Source organism: Perca flavescens, chromosome 1 (assembly GCF_004354835.1).
Source record: "Perca flavescens isolate YP-PL-M2 chromosome 1, PFLA_1.0, whole genome shotgun sequence".
In the NCBI taxonomy this organism is placed as follows: domain Eukaryota; kingdom Metazoa; phylum Chordata; class Actinopteri; order Perciformes; family Percidae; genus Perca; species Perca flavescens.
This window is the reverse complement of record NC_041331.1, coordinates 5,490,001-5,514,858: the sequence shown is the minus strand read 5'-3', so window position 1 is coordinate 5,514,858 and position 24,858 is coordinate 5,490,001. Positions and strand designations below refer to the sequence as shown.

At 40.1% G+C, this 24,858-nt stretch overlaps 1 protein-coding gene across 2 annotated transcripts in view; it reads left to right on the top strand.

The window, feature by feature from the left end:
• Positions 1-11,746: 11,746 nt before the first annotated feature.
• The window catches only part of LOC114555487 (AP-2 complex subunit alpha-2), a 34,834-nt gene continuing 21,722 nt past the window's right edge, over positions 11,747-24,858 (top strand). For both annotated transcript variants that reach the window (XM_028577917.1, XM_028577908.1), the window contains exons 1-8: positions 11,747-12,050; positions 17,125-17,193; positions 18,466-18,608; positions 19,191-19,384; positions 21,475-21,604; positions 23,229-23,330; positions 23,442-23,550; positions 24,481-24,631. In XM_028577917.1, the coding sequence (XP_028433718.1) occupies positions 11,984-12,050; positions 17,125-17,193; positions 18,466-18,608; positions 19,191-19,384; positions 21,475-21,604; positions 23,229-23,330; positions 23,442-23,550; positions 24,481-24,631 (965 nt within the window). In that variant the 5' untranslated portion in view covers positions 11,747-11,983. The remainder of the gene's footprint in view (positions 12,051-17,124; positions 17,194-18,465; positions 18,609-19,190; positions 19,385-21,474; positions 21,605-23,228; positions 23,331-23,441; positions 23,551-24,480; positions 24,632-24,858) is intronic.

Here is a 24,858-nt window from a genome sequence, read left to right as displayed (position 1 = left end):
CATTTAAGCCTATGAAAGACAAAAGAGGTTTAGATTAAATTAACAGTGTGTACATGGTATATCCCAACAAACAAAAAAAGCCATTTGGTGCAAATGCTACTTTTTGAGATGTGTTTATGGCATTTTTAAAGCATTTTGACTGCAGTGCTTCATTTTGAAGGAGATGTGAGGCATTTTGCATTTTGTGTGTGTGCAATTTGGGGAATTGTGTGTAGAGTTTTGAAAAACTTGGGAGAGATAATTTTGAAAACGTGTGTAAGCAGATGTAAAAAACTGTAGCCTAACCGATGAGGCTCCAGGAGTAGTATCAGATGTGTGAGTCATTGTGAAAGAGCGCCACCTGCCCATTGACACCTCGTTGTGGCCGAACATGGTAATGCAGCCTATTTCTCCCGGCCTCATGGCGCTCTAGATGAGGGTTCGATTCTAAAGAGACCACATTAAAAAATAACAAAACGACAACACAGTCTAATGGGCTCGTATTTTCAGCAGACAAAATAACTGAGAAAGTACTACAGTGGCAGCCGTGGCTAAAGGAAATGTGGTTTAACTTAGAGCCCACCTCACCATGACCATATACCTGATTAAAGTTCCTATTTTATGGATGAGCCATGAGAATTCGTATACATTCATTTTACATGGCACATATCAGGCGTTACCCACAATTCCAATGGGCATCTTCAGCCAAATCAAAGGCAATAATTTGAAAACTAAAGCAATTTAAAATCTGAAAACAGTGTATGCAGTGACTATGAGATAGAGAGAGTGTGTCCGACATGGGAATGAACAGAGAGTGTTTCCTACATGGGAATGAAAAGAAAAAGAAAAATGTGCACCGTCAGTGAAACAAGGTAGAGATTGGAGTACTTTAAATACAAGTCGATTCCCTTCTTATATCTGTAGGTAGCGGTACAGCGAGAGTCTGAACTGTATGACGCGGCTCATTCATAAGGGTTGGCATTGATATTGCGTTGTAGAAATTGATACTACCTCTCTCTATCTCCCCAATCCACAGCAATAGTTGCTACATGTAGCACGTCTGTCAGCGAGGACTCTCAATGCCACCTTGAGATGCTACTTACATTTTTCAATTGCTCAATACTTCATAGTTTTTTTTAAGCTTTTACATACTCTTTTAATGTACTCTTTTAATGACCTTTGGCATAATGCAGATAATAGGCTACCTAGCCTAATGCTCTGGTGTCTGTTGGAAGACTTACATTTGTCTGACTTTGTCTCCATAAGACCTGACGCCTCACTTCATGTCTAAACAGTTTAAAATTACAGTAGCCTAATAAATTATTACTACAGGCTTCAGTGGAGAAAAGGGCAGTGCGAGATCTGTAAACCGCATCAAATCTCCCTTTTATCAAGTAAAATTCCTTCAGGAGTAGTTTTAGAAACATTCTTGAAATGATCGGATGCCAATCACCATCAACTCCCCTGACATCTGTCCCTCTGAAGTGGATGAATTCACACATAGTGTCCGCTTTTTCTAAACATAGAGGCTTTACCGGGCTTTACTGTCTCCCCTCGACAGCAGTCTAAATGTTGAAAGAGCGCCACCTGCCTATTGACCCCTTGCTGTGGCCGAAAATGGTAATGAAGTTTATTTCCCTCCGTCTCGTGTCGTGTTAGACGCGGGTTCGAATCCACGTGAGGAGTGGCCACATTAAAAATGACAAAACGACAAAACACGATGGGCTCGTATTTCCAGCAGACATAACAACTAAACAGTACTACAGTCGCAGCTGAGGCTAAATGAAATGTGATTTATCTTACAGCCCACCTCACTTTAAACCGTGCTTATAGTTAGCTAAATAAAGTTGTGTGGGGGGGGGGATACTGGGAACTAAGCAATAGGGCCTTTCTGAACAGGCCGACACTGCGCCGACAGTTACACTCTAAAAACTCCTGGGTTTTTTCTTCAACGCAGTTTCTGGGTTATTTTTTCAGAGAGTAACCATTTTCTGGTTTATGGGGCTATTATTTTGACCCAATTCCTGGATTGTTTGGGTTGCTGGGTTATTTTTCAAAGAGTCTCTCTCTCTCTCTCTCTCTCTCTCTCTCTCTCTCTCTCTCTCTCTCTCTCTCTCTCTCTCTCTCTCTCTCTCTCTCTCTCTCATTTTTTGTTGGAGGGGTGTATTTTATGGAGTTATTATATTATCATGTCATCATAGTTTATAATATGAACTAATCACACTTGTGTGTAGTGTACATTATGATAAAACAGTATCACCAGTATTTGTAGGAGGAATAAAGTGACACACCCTCTAAACATGGATAGAAGAAACACCTCCTTCCATCTCTACCCCTGTAGAAGAAGAACGCCTCCTCTGTCAGAGGAGGGGCGGGACTGTTGATACAACGTATGTACATATCGTCATTTCAGAGCGAAGGAACTACTCATCCCATAAACCACTGCACACTAGATGAGTAACTGTATTTGAAGTAATGCAGGAAGTGTGCATTTACAATGTGAGTAAATCTACTGAAATGGCCACCACACCATAACAGAGGAGTGGGATGCATCAGATAAGAATGCAGAGGTTTAGTCTCTTATTTCATGTCTGTAAAAAAAACAGAAAAACAAATGATGTCTAGTTGTATGTCATTGCCAAATGCAAGCCACTACAATAAAATGTGGGACGGGGTCGTTCCTTTTTATCCCATATTATTTTGGAGGAGATAGTTAAGTTATATGTTACCTAACTCCTGGGTTAAAAAGGGCCCAGGACCAACTAATTTCTGGGTTAATTCAACCCAGGAGATGGGGTTGTTCTTTTGTCTCTAAAGTTTGGTTATTTTAACTACAATGTTGGGTTAATTTAAGCAAACATTTGGTCAGGTATTTAACCCAGAAGTTGGGTTATATTAACCCAACATTTGGGTCAAGTGTTTAACCCAGAAGTTGGGTCAAAAAGAGTAACCCAATTTTTTGGGTTGAAATAACCCAGAAATTAGTTGGTCCCTTTTTAACCCAGAAGTTGGGTAAAACCCAGGAGATTTTAGAATGTATAATTGCACTGTCGACACGAGGCAGAGGGAAATAAACTGCAGCCCGGTAAAGCCTCTATGTTTAGAAAAAGCGGACACTATGTGTGAATTTATCCACTTCAGAGGGACAGGTGTCAGGGGAGTTGATGGTGATTGGCATCCAATCATTTCAAGAATGTTTCTTAAACTACTCCTGAAGGAATTTTACTTAATTACCGGGAGCAATCAGTGACATGCTGGAGGGTGCTGGAAAGTGAATAAATAACAATTACGCAGCGCTTTTGGGCACAGCCGTTTCTCTCAAGTGAAACTAAACGGACATCTCCAGGATCCTAATATCGCCAGCAACTAGCCTAATCATTGTAAGTTAAACGTTTCTGTTAACAAAAAACAGGCACTTGACTGCAGGCTCAAGTGGCGCGGCCGGAAGATCTTGCACTGTCTTTTTCCCCACTGAAGCCTGTTTTTTTTTTCATCTCCTGCAAAGTAATTACTTAGGCAAGTTAGGCTGCCCTAATTTTAAACGGTTTAGAAATTAAGTGTAATCTTTAATCAGGTATGTGTTGATGGTGAGGTGGGCTGTAGCCTAAGCTAAATTTCCTTTAGAGGGAGACAGTAAAGCCCGGTAAAGCCTTTATGTTTAGAAAAAGCGGGCACTATGTGTGAATTAATCCACTTCAGAGGGACAGATGTCGGGGGAGTTGATGGTGATTGCCATCCGATAATTTCAAGAATGTTGCTTAAACTACTCCTGGAGGAATTTTACTTTATTAAAGGGAAATTTGATGGGGTTTAAAGGGGTGATAGAATGCAAAACTGATTTTACCCTGTCATATTTGAATAACGACAGTTCGGTGGGAAATAAGAATTTACATAGAAGCTCAAAATCCCATTGACACCCCTTTACTATGAAAATCTCATATTTTGAAACTGCCGCTGGAAACGGGCGAATCTCAACAACGCTGGAAATTGACGTCAACCTCCCAAGACCTGTACCTTTGTCACGCCCATGGGTGTTAGAGAACGTTTACGCCCCAACATTTACATAGGCTACACAACTGACCTGAGATCAGGTAGTCTTCTGAATCTAGGTCACGCAGATTTTTGCTATTCCATTACAAAATTCACTTCTGAAATCTTTTTATGCGAGAAATCAACTATGTAAAGCTCAAATATGGGCCGTTTTACGAAAATGGATGGCTAATTGCAAATTGTGTCCGACTGTGTGTCAGAGTTCAGCGGCTGGTGCTGCCTGTGTTGCTGCCTCGCCGCCGGGCCTGCTTTCCTTCACAGACCCCGGCCTGCTGTGAGCTCGATTGATCTCCGTTTCGGCTGGCAGCCCACAGCACTCCATACCAGCGCAAAGTCACCGTTTTTTGGGCTAATGGACTACCAAACACCGCTGCTCTGACAGAGCTCCAGGACCTGCAGCTCCCCTCTTCCTGCTAAATGTCCGGTGTATGTGATTGAGAGCACAGTCAGCGAGCTTGTTACGCCAGCAATCTCTTACCACAGGCTCTAGTTAATCTTTGTGTGTAATTATAATGTGTTGAGTTATTTAAACAAACGATTGGGGAAATAAACGCTTGTCCGCGAGTCTCATTGATAGAGCCTGCGGCTGGATGGAACTAGCTCTATCAATGAGAGCTAGCTAGCCTCCTCTTAGAATTCCTCTGAAATTCACAAAAATTCATTAACTTGAAATCGGACACCGTTGTTAGCTTTATAAGACGTTTAGGTAGATGTTGTATAAGTGGCATGACTAAATTCAAACTGTAGCTAAACATACTCTAATTACGCTGAAAATTAAGTTAACTATCCGTGATTTGTAACTACACATAGCTAGAATTGAAGGGACAGTCGCAGCTAACGAAACCCCTAATCTTCACAAATATTCATTAACTTGAAATCGGACACCAATGTTAGCTTTATAAGACATTTAGGTAGATGTTGTATAAGTGGCGTGACAAAATTCAAACTGTAAATATAGCTACTCTAGTTATGCCGGCAGCTGGCAGCCAGCCAAGAGTAACTGTGGTAAGAGATTGCTGGTGTAACAAGCTCGCTGACCGCGCTCTCACTCTCACACACGGGCCATTTAGCTAGCAGGAAGAGGGGAGCTGCAGGCCCTGGAGCTGTGTCAGGGCAGCGGCGTTTGGTAGTCCATTAGCCCAAAAAACGGTGACTTTACTCAGGTATGGAGTGCTGTAGGTTTCCAGCCATGACGGAGCTCTATCTACCTCACAGCAGGCCGGCGCTCTTTCAACATTTAGACTGCTGCCGAGGGAGACAGTTAAAGCCCGGTAAAGCCTTTATGTTTAGAAAAAGCGGGCACTCAGGGTGCGAACTACGAGGGAGCTCGGCTCCCCTTAGTAAGACATGGGCTCCCCTGAAAACGTGATTTGTGAAATTTTGGGGGTCTCTAAAAATATTGACAATGTGTCACTTTGACGTGCCATTTCAGTTTTGTGTAACGTGATCATCGTAGATTATAATGTGTAAAATTGCAAAAATATCATTCATTCATGCATGATGGCGATTTAATTCTAATTCCCTTCAATAAAGATAACTATACCTGCTATTCGTGTCATGAGCATCAAGGCGTGGCGGCGCTGCAGTGCAAATTCAACTCATGTTTAGTAGCCTAGGCTACATGTTAACTCAAAGATTCGTAGGACAAATGTAAACGTTGGAGGCCATTCATTGGCGCACAAATTCCTTGAAATCCATTCTGCAGTAGCCTAATATAGCCATGGCAAAAAGAAAACAAGGCAGTTTAATTCATTTAGGTTTTTACTTAGAAATTGTGTAGCGATGACGTTAATAGCACGACCGATTCACCTGCTGCTGTTGGCACACCTCCCACCGGGGTGACAACGCAAGAAGAAGCTGAAGGAATAATGTCCTCTCTGGCTGAAGATGGTGGTGGTAACAGCTTGCCAGAGGCCGGTCACCATCCTAACCCCTCTTGCTCCTCTCTCCCGTTAAATTGGAACAGCCAGCAGTGGAGAGACTGGAAGAGCCCATACTATACATGGCTGTTTGTTAAGGATGGAAGCCTGGGGTGTGTCGCTTCATTGAACGGAGGAATTGTGGAATTCTGAGTAACTTTAACCGTTGTTCATGTGAAATCTCAAAGACAGACTGATACTTAGTTTATAGACTATTTGTGGGTGGCTGTTTGACCTATCCCTGTTGATAAAGTATAATAGGGTAAATCTTGTAGTTCATACACTTGTAGCCGTTATGTAGGCTATCTTTGTAAGTCATAAGTCGCAAGCACACAACCGCCCCCCCGTGAAAAAAAAAAAAAAAGGGCTCCCCAGAAGGCCACGGTAAAACTGCGCACACTATGTGTGAATTCATCCACTTCAGAGGGAGTTGATGGTTATTGGCATTCAATAATTTCAAGAATGTTTCTAAAGCACTGCCTTTTTTTAAATCTCCTGGAAAGTTTCTTATAGAGACAAAGTCAGACAACTCTAAGTCTTCAAACAGACAACAGAGCATTAGGCTAGGTAGCCTATTTTCTGCATTATGCCAAAGGTCATTAATAATATTAATAATAATAATAATAATAATAATAATAATTTATAATGCACTTTTCATCATCTCAAAGTGCTTCAGGTTAGAAACAAAAAAAGATAAGCAGTTTAAAATACAAGAATAAAAAATAAAAACATCTAAAAGGGACCAGAAGCTTTACTAAAAAGAAATGTCTTAAGGCCTTTTTTTAAAACAGTCAGTGGATTGAGGTGCCCTCAGGGTGTCAGGGAGGGCATTCCACAGACGTTGGACAGCAGCACAAAAGGCCCTATCTCCCATTGTCCTGAGTCTGGTTCTGGGTATGTGGAGGAGGTTTGAGTGAGTGGAGCGGAGGGAGCGCGTTGTGTTTTGTGGGTCGATAAGTTCTTTGAAGTAGGGGGGGGGGGGGGCATGTCCATGGATGCATTGATGTGTGAGGAGGGAAACCTTGTATTCAATCCTGGTGGAGACGGGAAGCCAGTGGAGTGAGTGGAGAATGGGGGTATGTGCTCATGTTTCCACACTCTCATCAGGATCCTAGCTGCAGAGTTTTGGACGCACTGAAGCCTCTGCAGACTCTTTCTAGGAATCCAAAGAGCAGTGCGTTACAGTAGTCCAGTCTGGAGGAGACAAAGGCATGAACCAGCTTTTCGGCATCTGAGAGGGAGAGAATGGGGCGGAGTTTGGAGATGTTACGGAGGTGAACATTAAAAGAGTTTGATGTCAAAGCTTAATAAAAAAAAAAAACTTATCAAAAAGTCTATATAGCTTTACAAGCTGTCTTACAGACTCACTGCTGACAGACATGCACAGCAACTCTCTCTCCGTTTTTCAAAACTCTACCAACTACTCTACACACAATTCCCAAAACTGCACACACAATGCAAAATGCCTCGATCACATCTCCTTCAAAATGAAACACTGCAGTCAAAATGCCCTCAAAATGCCATAAACACATCTCAAAAAGAAGCATTTGCATCAAATGGCTTTTTTTCATAACAGTAGGCTACATTTTTGGATATACCATGTACACACTGTTGCGACAAAACATGATGGGCTCGTATTTCCAGCAGACAGAATAACTAAACAGTAGGCTATTACTGTTGCAGCTGAGGCTAAAGGAAATGTGATTTAGCTTACAGCCCACCTCACCATCAGCACTTACCTGATTAAAGATTAGGTACTACAGATGTACTACACTTCTTATCTAAACAGTTTAAAATTAGGGCAGCCTAACTTGCCTAAGTAATTACTTTGCAGGAGATGAAAAAAAAAGCAGTGCAAGATCTTCCGCTCACGCCACTTTGTTGTTTTCTGTTGTTTTTTTTTTTAACAGAAATGTTCAACTAACAATGATTAGGCTAGTTGTTGCCGATATTAGAATCCCAGACATGTCTGTTTAGTTTAATCGAAAAAGCTACCCAAAAGCGCTGCGTAATTCACACAATGGCCTGGTAGGCTCCAAATAATAGGTTACATTTTTTTGTACAACTGTTTACATCATGGGTGTAAATCTGATGTAACAGTAGGGGGCAATAAACATAACATTTCTGAAGAGCAATTTTTGAAGGGGACACAAATAATACAGCCACAGTTATACTCGTAGAGGACATGTGTACACAGAGGAAAGCCTTAATACCATAATTAGTGTAGCATGGAGACTGTACCATTATCTTTTTTCAGTGTTTCTCTTGATTCAATGAAAAAGCTGACTAAATTGACCAAAATATTCTTCTTTAAAACCATGTATTTATTTTTAAGTTACAATCAAGCCACAAAAATACCTTAACACATAATGACTTATTTTGAAAAAGTGTCCCCATATAAAAGAAATACAATGATTTGTACACTTGTTAAATTAGCTGATCATAATGTAAAGGTAAAGCTCATCTGCTCACCCTGACAGCCACATATACAGTATATAATATGAACTAAGCTCAACACACTTACCTGAGACTCTACACCTGACTGGCCCTGGTCTCCCTGTCCCTCAGTTCTTTGTCTCCTTTGCCAGTGACATTAGTGACGTTAGTAGGCCTATTTCCATAAGCACCCATTCTTATAAAGATGTTACCAAATTGTCTTGATATGAGGACTTATTGTACTTACTTAGCGTTTACTGAAAAAGGATCTTATGTCTGTTTTTCTTTTCTCTGTCATTTTATCTGGGCAAAAACAACACAAATCTTTAATGTCAGTTGTCTTAATATGAGTTAGGTTCATAGGTTCACCATGTGGTCATATTATAAAATTATCTTGCGTCCTCCATATAAGACAGAGGATATATATTTAACTGCAGCAAACCTACTGATCTCAAGATTCAATAATAACCCTAAGATCACACACATAACATTAGGCTTATCATTGTGGTAACGTTAGTTGTAGTATTCCTAACGTACAGCATGCAGTGGACCAAACCACTGTGAGGCAAGGGAGGGGGAACTCAAAATGTTTCTAAACTTAAAAAGCATTTTTTGGGGTTTGTATTGTTTTACTACTTACACAGATATTTTAAGTATACGTCATTATTTTATTTACAATACACAGCATGGTTTTCTAGGGGGGGTCCTGACCCCCCTCGACCTCCCTGGGATTTACACCCTTGGCTTACATACAAAATAAGCAATTGCATGTTGGTGTTTTCCAGGGATAGTGAATTGTTGGTTCCAACCTAGTCTATATCCACGACATTCCACTTTCGGCTGGATATGGGTTCTCAATGGGGATTGGTTTAAAGAAATGGCAATAAACCAGAGCGCTTTTTCTCGCATCTCAGAATGCTGTGTGGACTTGCCAGACCCTCCTCCGGAGCGCTGTGGAGGAAGGTCTGGCAAAGCGAGACTAGTTCCAACCTTAATATTTACAGTCAATGGTTCCAACGAAGACCCCATAAAGTGCACTGGACAATTTGACATAGTGGCCAAACAGTAGAATAACAACAACACTACTACTGTCACCGTCACCTGATCCCCTCTGGCCCCAAAAGACTTTTTTCTTATAGACTTCCATGGCGAAAGAGATGTCTGTAAATCACTGGATACTTTTCTTTTTCAGCCTCACATTTTTTGTGCTTGGCTGACAAACTACAAGTGTGTTTTTCCATGTCGAAATCCCAGTTGACGCATAGCAAATTAGTTTAATTGGCTACTTTATGTCACACCTACAGAAGTCTATATTGCATTTTCTTTTGGGCCTACTCCCATATAAAGTCAGTCCTTCTTTATACATTTCTACCCACTTAAAAGAAACCTTATGCCCACTTTCCCGATGCAGCTAACCATCCATGATGAGTAACTGTAATTACAGCAAGAGACAGGAAGTCTCCATCCATCTGGTGCTTTAATTTTGTCTGCAACGGTAGCCTGCCAGGTCATTTGAGACCTGGCATAGTTAAACACATTTAAAGCCGGATCTGACCTTCAGTGACCCCCCGAGAGAAAAAATCACTGATACAGGTTTGTTCACTAGGAGTCTGGATCAATCAAAGTATATTTCCAAGACAAATAGATAGGCTTTGCCTCTCACCTTCCGCTCTCTGTGCGTGTTGCCATTGTCAAACTCCGTCCCATTGTGGAAACACCAACAAACTTTGAGCTAGCAAGCTACACGCTGAAAATGGCAAGTTTTGAAGACAATTTGGATCATGCAACAATATAACCTACTGTATGTGGCGTTCTCTTTTGCGGAGTGCAAATGTTTCACCCAAACAAGTTCCTTCCTGAGACTATTTTGCCGATGCAGCGTCCGAGCTTAGCGAGGCGATGGTGATTGGTTTAAAGAAATGCAAAACAACCCAGAATTTTTTTTTCCTTCTATCCCAGAATGTATCTATCGTGTAGCCAGACCTTACTCCACAGCGCTGTAAAGATTTTTATGGCAATGCGAGACTAGTTCACTAGTATTAAGGATGTTCTGAGGGGTAACTCTGACATTGGTGCAGCTCTGCTCTTTTGAGAAGCTTAATGACATCCATCCAAGTGTGTTATCCATCTGCTCTCTGTTTATACAATTAGAGAGCCCAGGCCTTTGTGCAGCATCGATCGCATCAGGTATTGTCCACGTATGGTCTCTGTGCAGGGTCATTCTGCAACCCCACATGCTCATTTTTGTTGCTTTATTTCATTATGCTGTCCTGAAACATTTTGCAATAATTTACATAGATGATAGATGTAGATGTAAATCAATTCTCTGGTCTGTAAATAGTCTCAATGCAGGTTGCAAGTTGTGTATGTGTGGATGCATGGGTGCAAATAAAGTCAAATTAATACGGTCCTCGAGGTACAGGATTAATGACTCTAACACCATAGGTATATACAGGAATTGAAATGAACCCTGTGTGTTCCTATAATAGACTGGCAACATATCCACGGTGTATCCTGTGTCTTGCTCAATGCATGCTGGGATAGCAATGTACCAGAGGTGAGGTGGTGACCCATAGCTGATAAAACTACAGGTTCAGCCCAGCATTCCTCATTCTTACTCGTTATTTTGCAGAGATGTGGACTTAAGGCCTGTTGACTTGGACTTGAGTTGACTCGAGTCACCGTTTTGATGACTTGCAACTTGACTTGAGACTCAACTTGAACTTGTAAGTTAATGACTCAAGACTAATAATGAATGTTAGCTGTTAAATATAAAATAATTAAATTTAAAATGTATACACTAAAAAAACACTATCAGTGTATTGCTATTCAACACTTAAAAATGAAACGTCCAAAAATGCAATGGCAATTACTAAAGGCAGCTGTAATGTCCCATTCAGATCCAGCAAAATTTGACAATCTGCCTATTCTGAGAGTCTCACAAGGCTCTGGAATTCTATGGAAAATAAGGAACTGCACTACATAAGAAAATAGATGGAGTCTATCAGAAAAGCTGCATGCACTAAAAAAAGGGTTTTTGGCATTTATTCCTATGGTAATAGCGCTGTTGTGATCCAATGGAAAATCAGAAAGAATCAAGATAGTGCGGGACCAGGAGATTTCCTAACATTGTGGACATGTAGGGTGAAGACCAAGTAAATAGCCTACTACACTGAGGGAAGGATTTGCACAAACTCAGACAATTATGTCTGGGTAATAGTATCACCTTAGGTGGACATGGTAGATAAAAAATCACCAGAAGAAGATGGTACAGTAAAGGAATAGTTCCAGAAGGTGGCAGCAATGCAACGTTACGGATGCCGGCTGCCGTTAAACTCCAAAGAAGAAGAATAACCCCCACATGTATGGAACGCAGCCCAACGGAGCTCTGCTGTAGGTTAGCTCGGGATGTGACAGTACCGAACGCAGCCGCAGTTTGTCTGGTTCCTGTATCACTCTCAGTCAAAATATATCGGGGCTGCCTGTCCGACACAGCACTTGTTAGCTGGTTAGAAAACTCAGAAACAAAGTTACTCTATATAGTTAGGCTACTTTAAATACAGAAGAAAAACACGTCACGTTAACAGGGAATAAGCAAAATGCCTGCAGTCTCTAAAGGGGATGGGATGCGTGGCCTGGCCGTGTTCATCTCTGACATCAGGAACTGTAAGTTTGTTTATCACAATCATAGACAGCTTTTAGTTAGGCTAGTAACAAGCTAGCTGGTGTAACGTCTTTTTACTATCTGAAGAGCGGGTTCCCAAAAACATGTCAAAAAGTGTGTCCCTTGCCCTTTACCCACAATTTTGGTCACTTTAATGTATCAAAGTGGGTTTATAGGACCACTCGACTGCTAGCCTGCACAAGCTAATTAACGTTAGCCGCTAGCTAGCTTCCAGTCGCTAACGTCATGCCGAAGGGCGTGGACCGTAGGGCTAACTGGAGAAACTGCCAAACTGACATTTCTATTAGTCTGTAGCGTTTTAGCTTTGTGTGCTTTTTAGTTTTCAAATAGTTTCCTGACACGTATGCAGCGAAGTCTCTAACACAATTTACACATTGTTTGTAAAACGTTACAGCCTCACAGTTTAGACTTTGTGAGGAATGTTTTAGGTAACGTCTAAAGGACGTGCACATCTAAAATGATGAACAGCTCTGGTGTGGTGGATATTACACATGTTGCCAGGTTTTCTGTCCTTTTTAAAAACCGCCCAACTAGAGCCTTAACATTTCCTGTGATTTTTTTTTTTTAAGCGTCCAGCTAGAACCCTTCAGAGGAACTGGCTGTCAGTTTAAGTCACACAAAAGTATCCCATATTTACTGTGTGTGCATGCAAGTGTATTTCTACACTGCAGAACTGTTGCCAAATACGTTGCCTAACATTTCCGTTTTCCCAAAGTGTTTATCAAGCATTTTAGAATTACTCACAGACTTGTGCCTTGCTGCTGCTCTGAGTAGAAAATGTATGGCAACACATTGCACTCACCAAAGGGTTTTTATAATGGACTTTTTTCACAGCAGACATTTTTGACTTGTCATAGTAGGAAAAGCACAGCTGAAATTGATAACCTTAAAGACGGCTCAATTCCATCAAGTGTCCCAGTAAGCTATTTCAGTGAGTCCGTATGCACAATACCAGGGACTCTCCTAAGTGGAATGCAGCCATCAGTAATGGTTTTGAATACACCTGTGCTTTTCCTACTATGACATGTCAACATGTCTGCTGTGAAAAAGGTCTATAACCATACCAATTCAGACATTATTATGACTTTACATAATTGTGACTTATAATTGTGTAATTGGGACAAGTTATCATAGTTATTATATAAATATCTTGTAATTATATGGCTTTATTAGTATTAATTATGAGAATACCTCATTTACCTAATTTACTTGATAATTAAGTACAATGTGAACAAACGTCACCACCTGAGGAAATATTACGATAGATACAGATGACTCAATGTGGTTACATTTGCTTTCATTTCTTCTTTGGTTTGAAGATTCAGAAGATATTGTGGTCATTGGCTAATATGAGTGACATGTTTATGTCAACGTTGCTCAGGCATTGCACTTTGTTGGGAATGTTCAATGTCCAGTCATAACACAAAAGATTACGCTGATCTGCTCTGTCGGACACCAGTCCCAGCTCCGACAGCTCACAGATTCAAACTGAATGTTTGCTGTTTCAGTGTATACTGTCAGCAAGTACATTCGGAGCCCAAACAGTTTCTATTATCTTTGCAATTCCAGTGTTATGGCTACAGTATAAAGTCACCAGAGCTGTTTATGATTTGCTGATCTGCGCTGAAGAGGTTGGTGCATGTAGGCTCACGCTCATAAAAGACCAAAACTCTTTGCTTTTGCTCAACACCAAACCATAGTTTATATTTTTCTAGGGCTGTCAATCGATTAAAAAAAATTAACTAATTAATTGCACAATTTGCTGTAATTAATCGCGATTAATCGCTTTTTTAAATTGAGACTGAAGCTTATAATAATGGATATTTAAATGCTAAATCATTTAACTTTGCAAATATGAAGAAAAAAACAAAAAAGGAAAGGTTCTGCTAAGTTCAGAATGTTTAATATCTTTCAGAACAACAGCAGCAACAATTTGGCTTATTTAGTCCTGCTGAAGGCTGCTGGAAACGGCTAGAAACTGTCTGACTTGAGAGCAGATTTTTGTCACCTTCCCCGGCTGCTGTCGCCTGCTCTCGTCTACTTTACAGGCGAGGCGCAGTTCATCTCCAACGAGCCTATGTTCAGTCGGCGGCAGGGCAGTCGGGACTCACCCGGAAATGGCGAGCGGAGTGAGGTGACGTGACTAGTCTCTCAAAATCGGATGAAAATCTTCTAAACTGACCTTTGCTGAGCTGAAATGAAGACAGATTCAGCAACTGCACGGCCTATTTCTCGCTTAAAATGTTTTCAGAAAAATGTTTCAGTGAACTATCTTAGTACAATATGAGATCGTATTCTGAACGGCCGCCATGACAGTTTGGCTCTCAATATCCGGAGAAAACAAACCCATGTGACACGTTCGTCCAATCAGCTGCCTGTTTTCATTACTTGGGCAACAATACAGAGTAGCGCCGCCTGGTGTTTATGGAGACGTATTACGTTTCTCAGCCGCCACATGAAGTAAACAAACACAGCTGCGTTAATTTTTTTTAACGAGTTAAATATTAAAAAATTAACGCAAAAATTAACGCGTTAATTTTGACAGCCCTACATTTTTCTAAAAGCCTGTGTGTCCTTTCCTAAAGGCCTAAATTCCTAAATCCTGCTGCCGTACCAACTCATAACCTCAGTTGTGACTATGAGATGATATTCTCATACAGATCTTATATGAGAGTTTCTGAGAGTTTATTTTTTATTATGACATTAATATCTCAAACAGGGTTTTCCCTGCCATTATAAGGCTTATATTTGGGTACCAACTAAGCCAAATGAATGTGAGCATTAAAACTAACAAAAAAGACTTCTCAGATCTAGAGATTGTAGGTGGTCTCTATTTAGGGCTGTGTATTGGCAAGAATCTGGTGATACGATGCGTATCACGATACATGGGTCACGATTCAATATATTGCGATACTATGCGGAAGGCGATATATATATTTTTTTTTTAAGTATTATTTTAGAAAAACTAATATAAAAAAAAAAAAAAAAGACACGATGTTCATAAAAGTCAAAGAAGTTTACTTTAGATAAAACAACTTGGTACACAGAAAATCAAACTGCCAGTTTGGGATTGTGGTTCACAGGTTCTTAGTGAGCTAATGTTGATAAAGTAGGCCAAAGTTCAGCCATGTTGTTAGCTTCTAGCAAAAAGTCAGGCACTGCTAGGCATTTTTGAAAGTAAAAGAAAAAATTCTATTGCCTTTTTGAAAATCGATACAGTATTGCAAAATAAAATATTGCGATACTCAAGTGTATTGATTTTTTTCTTACACCCCTATCTCTATTGGACTTCTTTACCAAGTTTTGTATGTAGGAGATAATACTACCACTATCACAATTCACTTGTTACAGCAGCAGTTTTTCCACAATAAAAACAAACCAACAGACAATGCTTAAGCTTTTTTTGTGTTATTTATTTATTATCGGCTCTAGCTTTTCTAATGTTTTAGACATAGATATGGTAATAATAATGACATTTTTTTAAAACTGAAAAACGTACCATTTAACCTAGGGAAAACACTGTCAAAGTAATGAGATACTGACCTCATAATTGCGAGATACAGATGTCACAATTAGGGCTGGGCGATATAGCTGAAAACTGTATCGCGATATAAGTGTTTCATATCGGTCGATATCGATAATTATTGATATTTTTTATGACCAATTTAAAATAAGGACCAGGAGAAAAATATATTAAATTTAAACATGTTTATTTTAAACTTAACCTTCCTCTGATTATAATCCCCTCAGTTATAAAGCAGGAATGTCAACACAACCATGGAAAACACTCAAATAATTAAAATGTAAACATAGGTCTAAAATCACAATGAACACATAACAATTATCTCTTAACATTAAGGTGCAAAATTAAAGAATAAGTAAGAAATGCTTCATAAAGTGTAATAAAATAGTGCAAAATGTTAAATATAAGAAACCTGAGAAACTATTTTCTGCAGGTTTAGTGCTAGGTTGGTAACCTGGCTTCTGAACAGACATGTCTGCCTCCGTTATTTCTTTGTAGCGTTTAGTAAGGCGCTGATGCAGAGTACCTCTCCATGGTGGTCTGCTGCTTGTGCCGTGTAGCAGATGCAGATGTTGTTGGACGTTGCTGGCGAATCACGGCTGTGCTTCAAAGTGTGAGCGGCTAAGGTGGTAAAACAAGTTTGTGGTAGTACCAGTGTTGGTGGGGACGACGGTCTGACGACATTGGTCTGTCTACGGTCAGACTTATAAAATCCCCAAAAACTGCCATACTGACTTTTGTTTTATCAACAATTTCCTCGCCGCTGCGGCACTCACTTTCCACTTATCACTCCACGCCGCCGGTTCTGTTATTGAAGAACACGAGACAGCGATGTGGCGCAACCAAACTTGATACTGTTACATGATTGGCTGTTAGAGTGTCACTCCCTACGTTGCTAGGTTACCAGAGAGCGAGTGCCTTTGTTCATGCAACCAAACTTGCTTCACAATCTCTGGTTTCTTCTGATGAAGAAAAACAAGTTATCGAACATTTTATCGGCCGCATTTTCTATTGATATTGATTACGTGTCTATCGCGATACATATCGTTATCGTTTTATCGCCCAACCCTAGTCACAATTGACAGGAACATTTCAAAATCATTTTTTGTTAATCCAATTCACTTTGGTGCAAATGAGCAACTGTGTGATGCTTACGTGCCAACATGGACCAGATTCTCAAAGGAATGTTCCAGGCACCTTGAATCCATTACGCAGAGAATTCAGGCGTTTCGGGGGGGGTGGGGAGGTGGTCCTCTTTAGTACTAATAAGGTATTCACTGAATGAAGCTATTATGTCTCTGTATCATGGAGCTCCATTGTCCTTTTTATAAAACCACGTAAAAGAGCCATAATGTTGTATTAAGGGACACATTCTTTCATTATGATGAACACAGCAAGTGGAGTTTATTCCTCTCAGCTTGTAAAAAAAAAAGAGAGAAAGAACAAAGCAGTGTAAACACGGGTGAGTATGATTTATTCAAAGTCACGAGCAGCACTATTTAACATGCAAAATATCTTGACATATTTTGCAGGTAAAAGTAAAGAGGCCGAGGTTAAGAGGATAAACAAAGAACTGGCCAACATCCGTTCCAAATTTAAAGGTAGGTGAACATTTCTGACAAGCCCGGCTTAACTTGGACTGGTTCTCATTCCATCCAAAGATTTGTCTTTTTTTTAGGTTGGAATAAAAACTTTTGCCTTCAATGACACACAAGGTTTTTCTGTTGCTGTTTTAACCTGCTTCGCTGTGACTCTGTCTCGGCTTTTCCCCCTTTTCCGTTTCTTTCTAGTTTTTTCTTCAATGGCTGTTGCTGCTGTGTCTGCACTGTTAAAAGTTCCCACACCTCACTGTGAATTTGTCCGTGTAAATCTTCTGTTGGTGTATGTGGTCTGTCTTAATCCTGTGTTGGTGTTGTCTCTCCTGCCACCTGTTCAATGCAGCCTATAATTAGTGTGCTCCAGAATGACGCTACCTCCTCTGTTAGTAGTTAGTTCCCAGCATTCTGGCCCATTCTCATTTTGTGGCATATTCTCTCTGTGCCCTCCTGCCCCCGCATTATTCCAAGGTTTGACCAAATATCTTTGGCTGTGATTGTTTTAGCTAATGCGCTTTTTTGAAAGTATTCTGAAGGTCAGCCACACCGAATCCAAGGCTGGATAGTATGGGGGGAAGGAGATTTCAGACATTGTTCAACAACTCATCAAGCCTTTAGTTTCAAGCATACTTACCCTTTTACTGTTGTGTTTTAGTGCCTTGTGGAGCTTGTGTTATGCATTTGCCCTTTGGCTAAACGGTTTCAAGTGTGCTAAGGTCTGATATCATTATGAAGAGCAACAGCCACGATAGCTACTGTAGTTTTTGATGACAAGCGTCCTGAGAAAAAACACAACAATAGTCAAGTCCTTCCATGAATTTGCAAACTTGTGATCATAGCCATTAACACAAATTCCACCGATCACTTTAATACTTGTCAGATCAATTTTTCTTTAAAGAAAATAGACTGGAAGAAATACCAATTTTACCAATCATTTTCCCACGTAAGAAATGATCGAATTCAGCTCAACATTTATTTAGCTAAAGTAAAAATAAAAAGCTTGGAGCTTCTTTAAACACTAAGAAGCATTTTAAGTAACTTTACAGACTTACTACAAGGGAAAGAAAAGAAGCATGTTCCACTTCCTGACTAACGGCTATGGACAGAGTAGCCCCCTTTAAACAGTGGCTGAATGACTGAATGCCCACTGTACTCACAGGGCAATGTCAGACCATTGAAATCCTCTGTTGTTTTTTTTAACTTCATGTAGACATTCAAATCCCTATCTGTGGGTGTGGATGTGTGTGCGTGTGTGTATATTTGTACGTGTGTGGCTAGGAGACAAGGCTCTGGACGGCTACAGTAAAAAAAAGTATGTCTGCAAGCTGCTCTTTATCTTTCTTCTGGGCCATGATATCGACTTTGGACACATGGAGGCTGTCAACCTCCTCAGCTCCAACAAGTACACAGAGAAACAAATTGTAAGTTTGTCCTCCTGTTCGTCCAGTGTCTAAAGTTGTCATGCAAATTAGGGCTGAACGATTTGGGGGAAAAAATCGAATTGCGTATTTTCTGCCAGATATTGCGGCTATAGATATATATTATTTGTTTTTAAGCTATATATTGCACCTTCTACGACCATGTTTAATAAAGTAATTAAAAATAAATGAAAGTTCCACTGAAAATAGGACATTTCTTTAAACCATCTACTAGCCTAATGATTGTACAATATGCAAGTGGCTGGTAGATTTTCTTCACTCACCAGCCCAAAAAAAAAGGTCATCTATTGAGTGGCTGGTAAAATTTTAACATTCACTAGCCATTTGGCTATTGGACAGAGGAATAAAAAATGTTACACCAAACATTCAACGATTATTCACAATTAGCTTATCGCATTCTTTCAAATTTCGATTTTGAAAATGATTAATCCTTCAGCCCTAATGCAAATATGTTTGTGGGAAGGGGTGGGGACTAAGGGGTGTATGAATAACTTGACATATGTTGTTTCTCCTTTTTATATTGTGGAGTTGCACTAAAAACATGTTCCCCATGTCCCCTTTCAGGGCTACCTGTTCATCTCCGTGCTGGTGAACTCTAACAGTGACCTGATCAGTCTAATCAACAACGGCATTAAGAATGACCTGGCCAGCCGCAACCCCACCTTCATGAACCTGGCCCTGCACTGCATTGCTAATGTGGGCAGCAGAGAGATGGCTGAAGCTTTTGCTTCTCAAATCCCCAGCATCTTGGTGGCAGGGTTCGTATATAAACCTTCATTTCAGCTGGCTCCAAGTCCCAAACAAAAAGCCAAGTTGTTAACGTCAAAATAGTCCATATCCACGACGTTCCACTTCCGAGATTGTTCAGGTGCCGCCGGAAATCTCGCCGGATGTCCCTCATTTTCGGCCGGATATCCGTCACTTTCTGCTTTCTTTTGTGTTGGAATTTTAAACTCCGGTGGATTTATGAGGACTATCTATGAGGACTATCCTCTGCAGGGTAAATCCAGACCGCTAGCTAGACTATCTGTCCAATCTGAGTTTTCTCTCGCACGACTAAAACAGACTTTGAACGTACACACTTTCCACCAAAACAAGTTCCTTCCTGAGGCTATTTTGCAGAGGCACCGTCATTGCGACCAGCGCTTAGTAGGGCTGGGCAATATATCGATATTATATCGATATCGGGACATGAGGCTGGATATCGTCTTAGATTTTGGATATCGTAATATCGTGATATGACATAAGTGTTGTCTTTTCCTGGTTTTAAAGGCTGCATTACAGTAAAGTGATGTACTTTTCTGCACTTACCGGACTGTTCTATTATTTGCCTTTACCCCCACTTAGACATTATGTCCACATTACTGATGATTATTTATCTAAAATGTAAGTGTGAAGATATTTTGTTAAAACACCAGTTGTCAACCCAAGAATATTGCCGCAATATCGATATCGATGTATTTGGTCAAGAATATCGTGATATTGGATTTTCGCCCTAGCGCTTAGCGCCGCCCAAGACGATTGCGATTGGTTTAAAGTAATGCCAATAATGGGGGAAGGTCTGGCAATGCGAGTGTTGCAAGGTGAAGAAGGTGTGTTGTAGCTCAGAGAAACCAAGAAGCTGATAAATGATCACACTGGCAGGAAGGTTTGCTGGGAAAACTGGTAGACTTTTATTTTCAGTTAAAAACAAGCTCAAACGGTTCTGCTGCTGCTCCTCAAACAAACAGTCCAAAAAACCTCTCACGTTCTACTCACAGAGATAGGATTAGAGCCCGCCTCTCCAGTTCAAACTGGCCAATCTGGTCACCACTCAGGTCAGCCATCAGGTGTGTTACATTATCCAAAAGTGAACTTTCATCCAAACAAAAATCAATACTTCGTCTTTGTTAATTGATGTAGGAACTTCAGATAAAGAAAACCTAATGAGAATAAATGTCTACCTTTTTTTATTAACAAAATAGTAAGTGAGGTAACACAATAGCAAAATAGTTAGTGAGGGAACCAAATAGCAAAATAGCTATAGAGCGGGCGCTTCCTCACAGCGAGACTAATGTAAAACAACAACTTTGAACTGATGGAAAAGGTTTAATGTTAGTCAATAGTTTCAAGTCAGTTTTGGACATAAGCATCTCTTCGTAACTTTTGAAGAGCATCTGACAAAATAAGAAATTGCTTGTAAGAATTCCTGTTTTTGTAGCAAAAGCAAATACACACAGTGGCATTCAAGTCAGCTTCTGACTGTAAATTATAATCTGTAGGATTTCCATTATTTTAGACCCCATTTCTGTTTATGGTCAGCATTTTTTCTGCAAAAGCTAGTCATTGTATTTATATTCTGTAATAGCCTCTTTATATTGTGGTTTTCATTGTACGTGGTGCAATCCACCATTCCGTCGCAGGATTCATATTGCCTTCACATACACCAGGATATTTATAGAAAACAATGCATGCGTGTACTTCAACATGCCTCTCTACTGATAGCTCTTCTTACTGCTGTATCAGAGCAGGATATTTTCAGATCCGTAAAAAGTCTTAGTCCTTAAATTCAATTTTTTTAAAATATGAGGCCATAAAATGGTCTTCTTTTATATTTATGAAAGATCTTAAATTTTGAGATGATGCGAGCCGGGAAATCACATCGACCCACACAATTTAACGGGTTCCCCCTCACTTTATTGTTGCGTATTATATGTTGGGTCCAGTGGTTGATGAGTTTAAGATTACAGGATGACATTTTAAGGATTGATTTTTTAGGTGTGAAATTGTGACTGTGACGGTTTGAATTGTATATTGGGTATGTATTGGATTCGAATGATTGAAGTTGTCTTGTGCTTGCCTCTATCAGGGACACGATGGACAGCGTGAAGCAGAGTGCAGCACTGTGTCTGCTACGGCTCAACAGGACCTCTCCTGACCTAGTGCCAATGGGTGAATGGACAGCACGAGTGGTCCATCTGCTTAACGATCAGCACCTGGTAAGACCTGTAGTTTTGAGTGTGTAGTGTGTAACGGGACACAGAAGTGGCGGTTTGGTTCATACCCGGGTTTAGGAGTCACGGTTCGGTGCGAGCTCGGTACAGCGGAAAAAAACCCAAATGCATAAGGATAGGTTTCTTTTTTATTTATTTTAAACAGACATCCAGAAAATCCACTTGCTGGGGATTGAGTTAGCATTTTGCCATGCTTCATTTCTTTCCCTTAAATTGGTATAATGTTGTTTTCATTATAAAAATAAGGAACATTTCAAACATTTCTGTATTACACTGTACAAACACTTTCTCAACAGGCGACAGGTCACAATGGGCTATACAACTGAAAACCATTTCCTATGCCATGAAATTGAAAATACGGGTTGCTTTTTCCTCGTCCCGGTGATTGGCACGTCTATATGATGCCGTTAAATGTGCATTGGCATGTGTTCGAATTCCTCAACACATTTTGATAACCGCGTACAGGTACAAGTTAGGACCGTGACCCCCATATCATGACGGTTTGGCACAAATACGGAACCGTTACAGCCCTATTGTTCACATTAGGGAAGTGACAAAATAAAGTATACTCAAAGCAGACAGTATGCACACTGCTAAAAACTAGAGTTGGGCAATATATCGATATTATATCGATATCGTGATATGAGACTAGATATCGTCTTAGATTTTGGATATTTTAATATCGTAATATGGCATAAGTGTTGTCTTTTTCTGGTTTTAAAGGCTGCATTACAGTAAAGTCATTTTCTGAACTTACCAGACTGTTGTAACTGTTTTATTATTTGCCTTTACCAATTAGTTATTATATCTACATTACTGATGATTATTTATCAAAAATGTCATTGTGTAAATATTTTGTGAAAGCACCAAAAACCGTCAACCCTACAATATCGTTGCGGTATCGATATCGAGGTATTTGGTCAAAAATATCGTGATATTTGATTTTCTCCATATCGCCCAGCCCTATAAAAAACAGTATACAATATAAAACGGTATACTATATGACAATAAGTATGTAGTAAATAGGGCTAGGACGATGTGCTTTTGTCCCGATTCCATTCTTTCAGGATACATGGGTGCCTATTCGATTTGTATTGCAGTAGTTTTCAATTATTGCGATTCTAGAAGAATTGTGATTCGATAGTATTGAGTATTGCGATTTTCTTTTCCTTCTTTAACAAAAACAAAAGTTGAATAATACCCTTCTAGAGACAATATATCATGAGACATTTCTTAAAAACTAATTGTTTTCTAAGAAGAATGCACATCACAAGTCAATCAGTCAGTCTGACACTTATTTCATAAAGAAGAACATAATATGGATATTCTGCTTTCGGTCAGAAAGCGGGTATGATGTACTCGCTGTCGGCAGTAGCAAATAAACAGAAAATATGAAGGTGATTCATTGGTATTAAAAAATAAATAAATAAATATCGATTCTAGGGAAAAGAATCAATTTAAAATCTATTTTTTAGCATGGAATTGGGATGCGGCGTCTGTTTTGTTTGGCAGCTCACTCTCTCTAATCTCTGTAAACATGAAATATTGATGAAATATAGTGCCCATTGGTCTGTAACTTTTGCATAAAGGTTTTTCTGTGTGTTGTCAGGGAGTGGTAACAGCAGCCGCCAGCCTTATTACCACTCTAGCCCAGAAGAGTCCCGAGGACTTCAAAACATCCATCTCACTGGCTGTGGCCAGGCTCAGTAGGGTGAGTGTCTTTCTGGAACTTCACATGGTATCTTCATCTTACTGAGATCAGAGATACAATCTGATTCCAACATGTTTGCATTGACGTGTTACCTCGTATTTTCTTTTCTAGATTGTGACTTCCGCGTCCATCGATCTACAGGACTATACATACTACTTTGTTGCCGCACCATGGTTGTCTGTGAAATTGCTGCGCCTGCTACAGTGCTACCCTCCACCTGGTATGGTACAGTGCAGTCATGTGGTTTCTAGAGGGGAAATTATAATCATAATGTGTAGAAACACACAGTCCCGTCACGTGACAAGTGATTAGTGGAACTTCATCTGCATGTACTGGTTAAAGGAGAGAAAACTGTAGTAGGCAGCTGGCTCTTATGGAACTTGAATTGACAGTTATGCGTCACTATCTTTCTCCGGGATACACGTATCCAAGCGACAACGGTACGCGCTTGCGTGGCCGTGTCTTTTATACTTGTATGTTATGTTTGTTTTTGTCTCCACCTCCAAACAGCAGTTGAATCAACCAATCAACTTGCTTGTCCACACATACATGCATACATATAAATTGGGGAGGTGCACGCATCGGTACCCTGCTAGCCTCTGCGACCTACAGCTACCCATAACGCCCTGATCTGCGTAGGTTTGCAGAGACGGTTAAGTGTATATTTATCAGAGAAACATAAGTCCGGATTGAATAATATCATTTCTCAGAAACCCACCAATACAGACTAATGTTTCTCCTGAGCTTACAATTAAAGGTATAATTCAACATTTTGGGAAATTTATTAGGGGGGAAGATCTGGTCTGGCTCTGTCCAAAATGAAAAAATACACCTACCTAGTACCGACACCGCTAAAGGGCAACACACACCAACAAAAAAACAGCAATGAGCTTTGATATAATATATCAGTTTATCTAATTCTTTTGGATAATGAGGTTAATTAGCTATTGCCTGAGTTTACTTAGACGTCCAGCAGAAAACCAGTAACATGGGGACTGACGTCTGTGATGTCTCTCTTCATAATGTGACCTAACATAGAATGGTTTGATTCATTGTTAATATAAAGCATGTGTAATGACGCTCTTATACTAAGAGTTTGTGGAAGAAATTGTGTGGTAATAGTAAAGGCTAGGAGTCTTTGTTTTTGCAGAGGATGCAGCGCTGCGAAGTCGTCTGACCGAGTGTCTGGAGACCATCCTCAACAAAGCCCAGGAGCCACCCAAGTCCAAGAAGGTCCAGCACTCCAACGCCAAGAATGCTGTTCTTTTCGAAGCCATCGCCCTCATCATCCACCATGACAGGTTGGTCATATTTACCGTGAAAAAAAGCTTTCAGCTGGTCATTAGATTCTTGGAATATCATGTAAATGCAGAGGTGGGTTCTAGACAAAGAAACATCAGGAAACGCATTCATTGTCAGGGGAATTTTACTATTTGGTCACTGGATAGGCTTTTAGCAAATTGTGTTTGTTTTGAACATTTGATATTAGATGTTAGTATTAGTGCTGTCAGTTAAACGCGTTATTAAC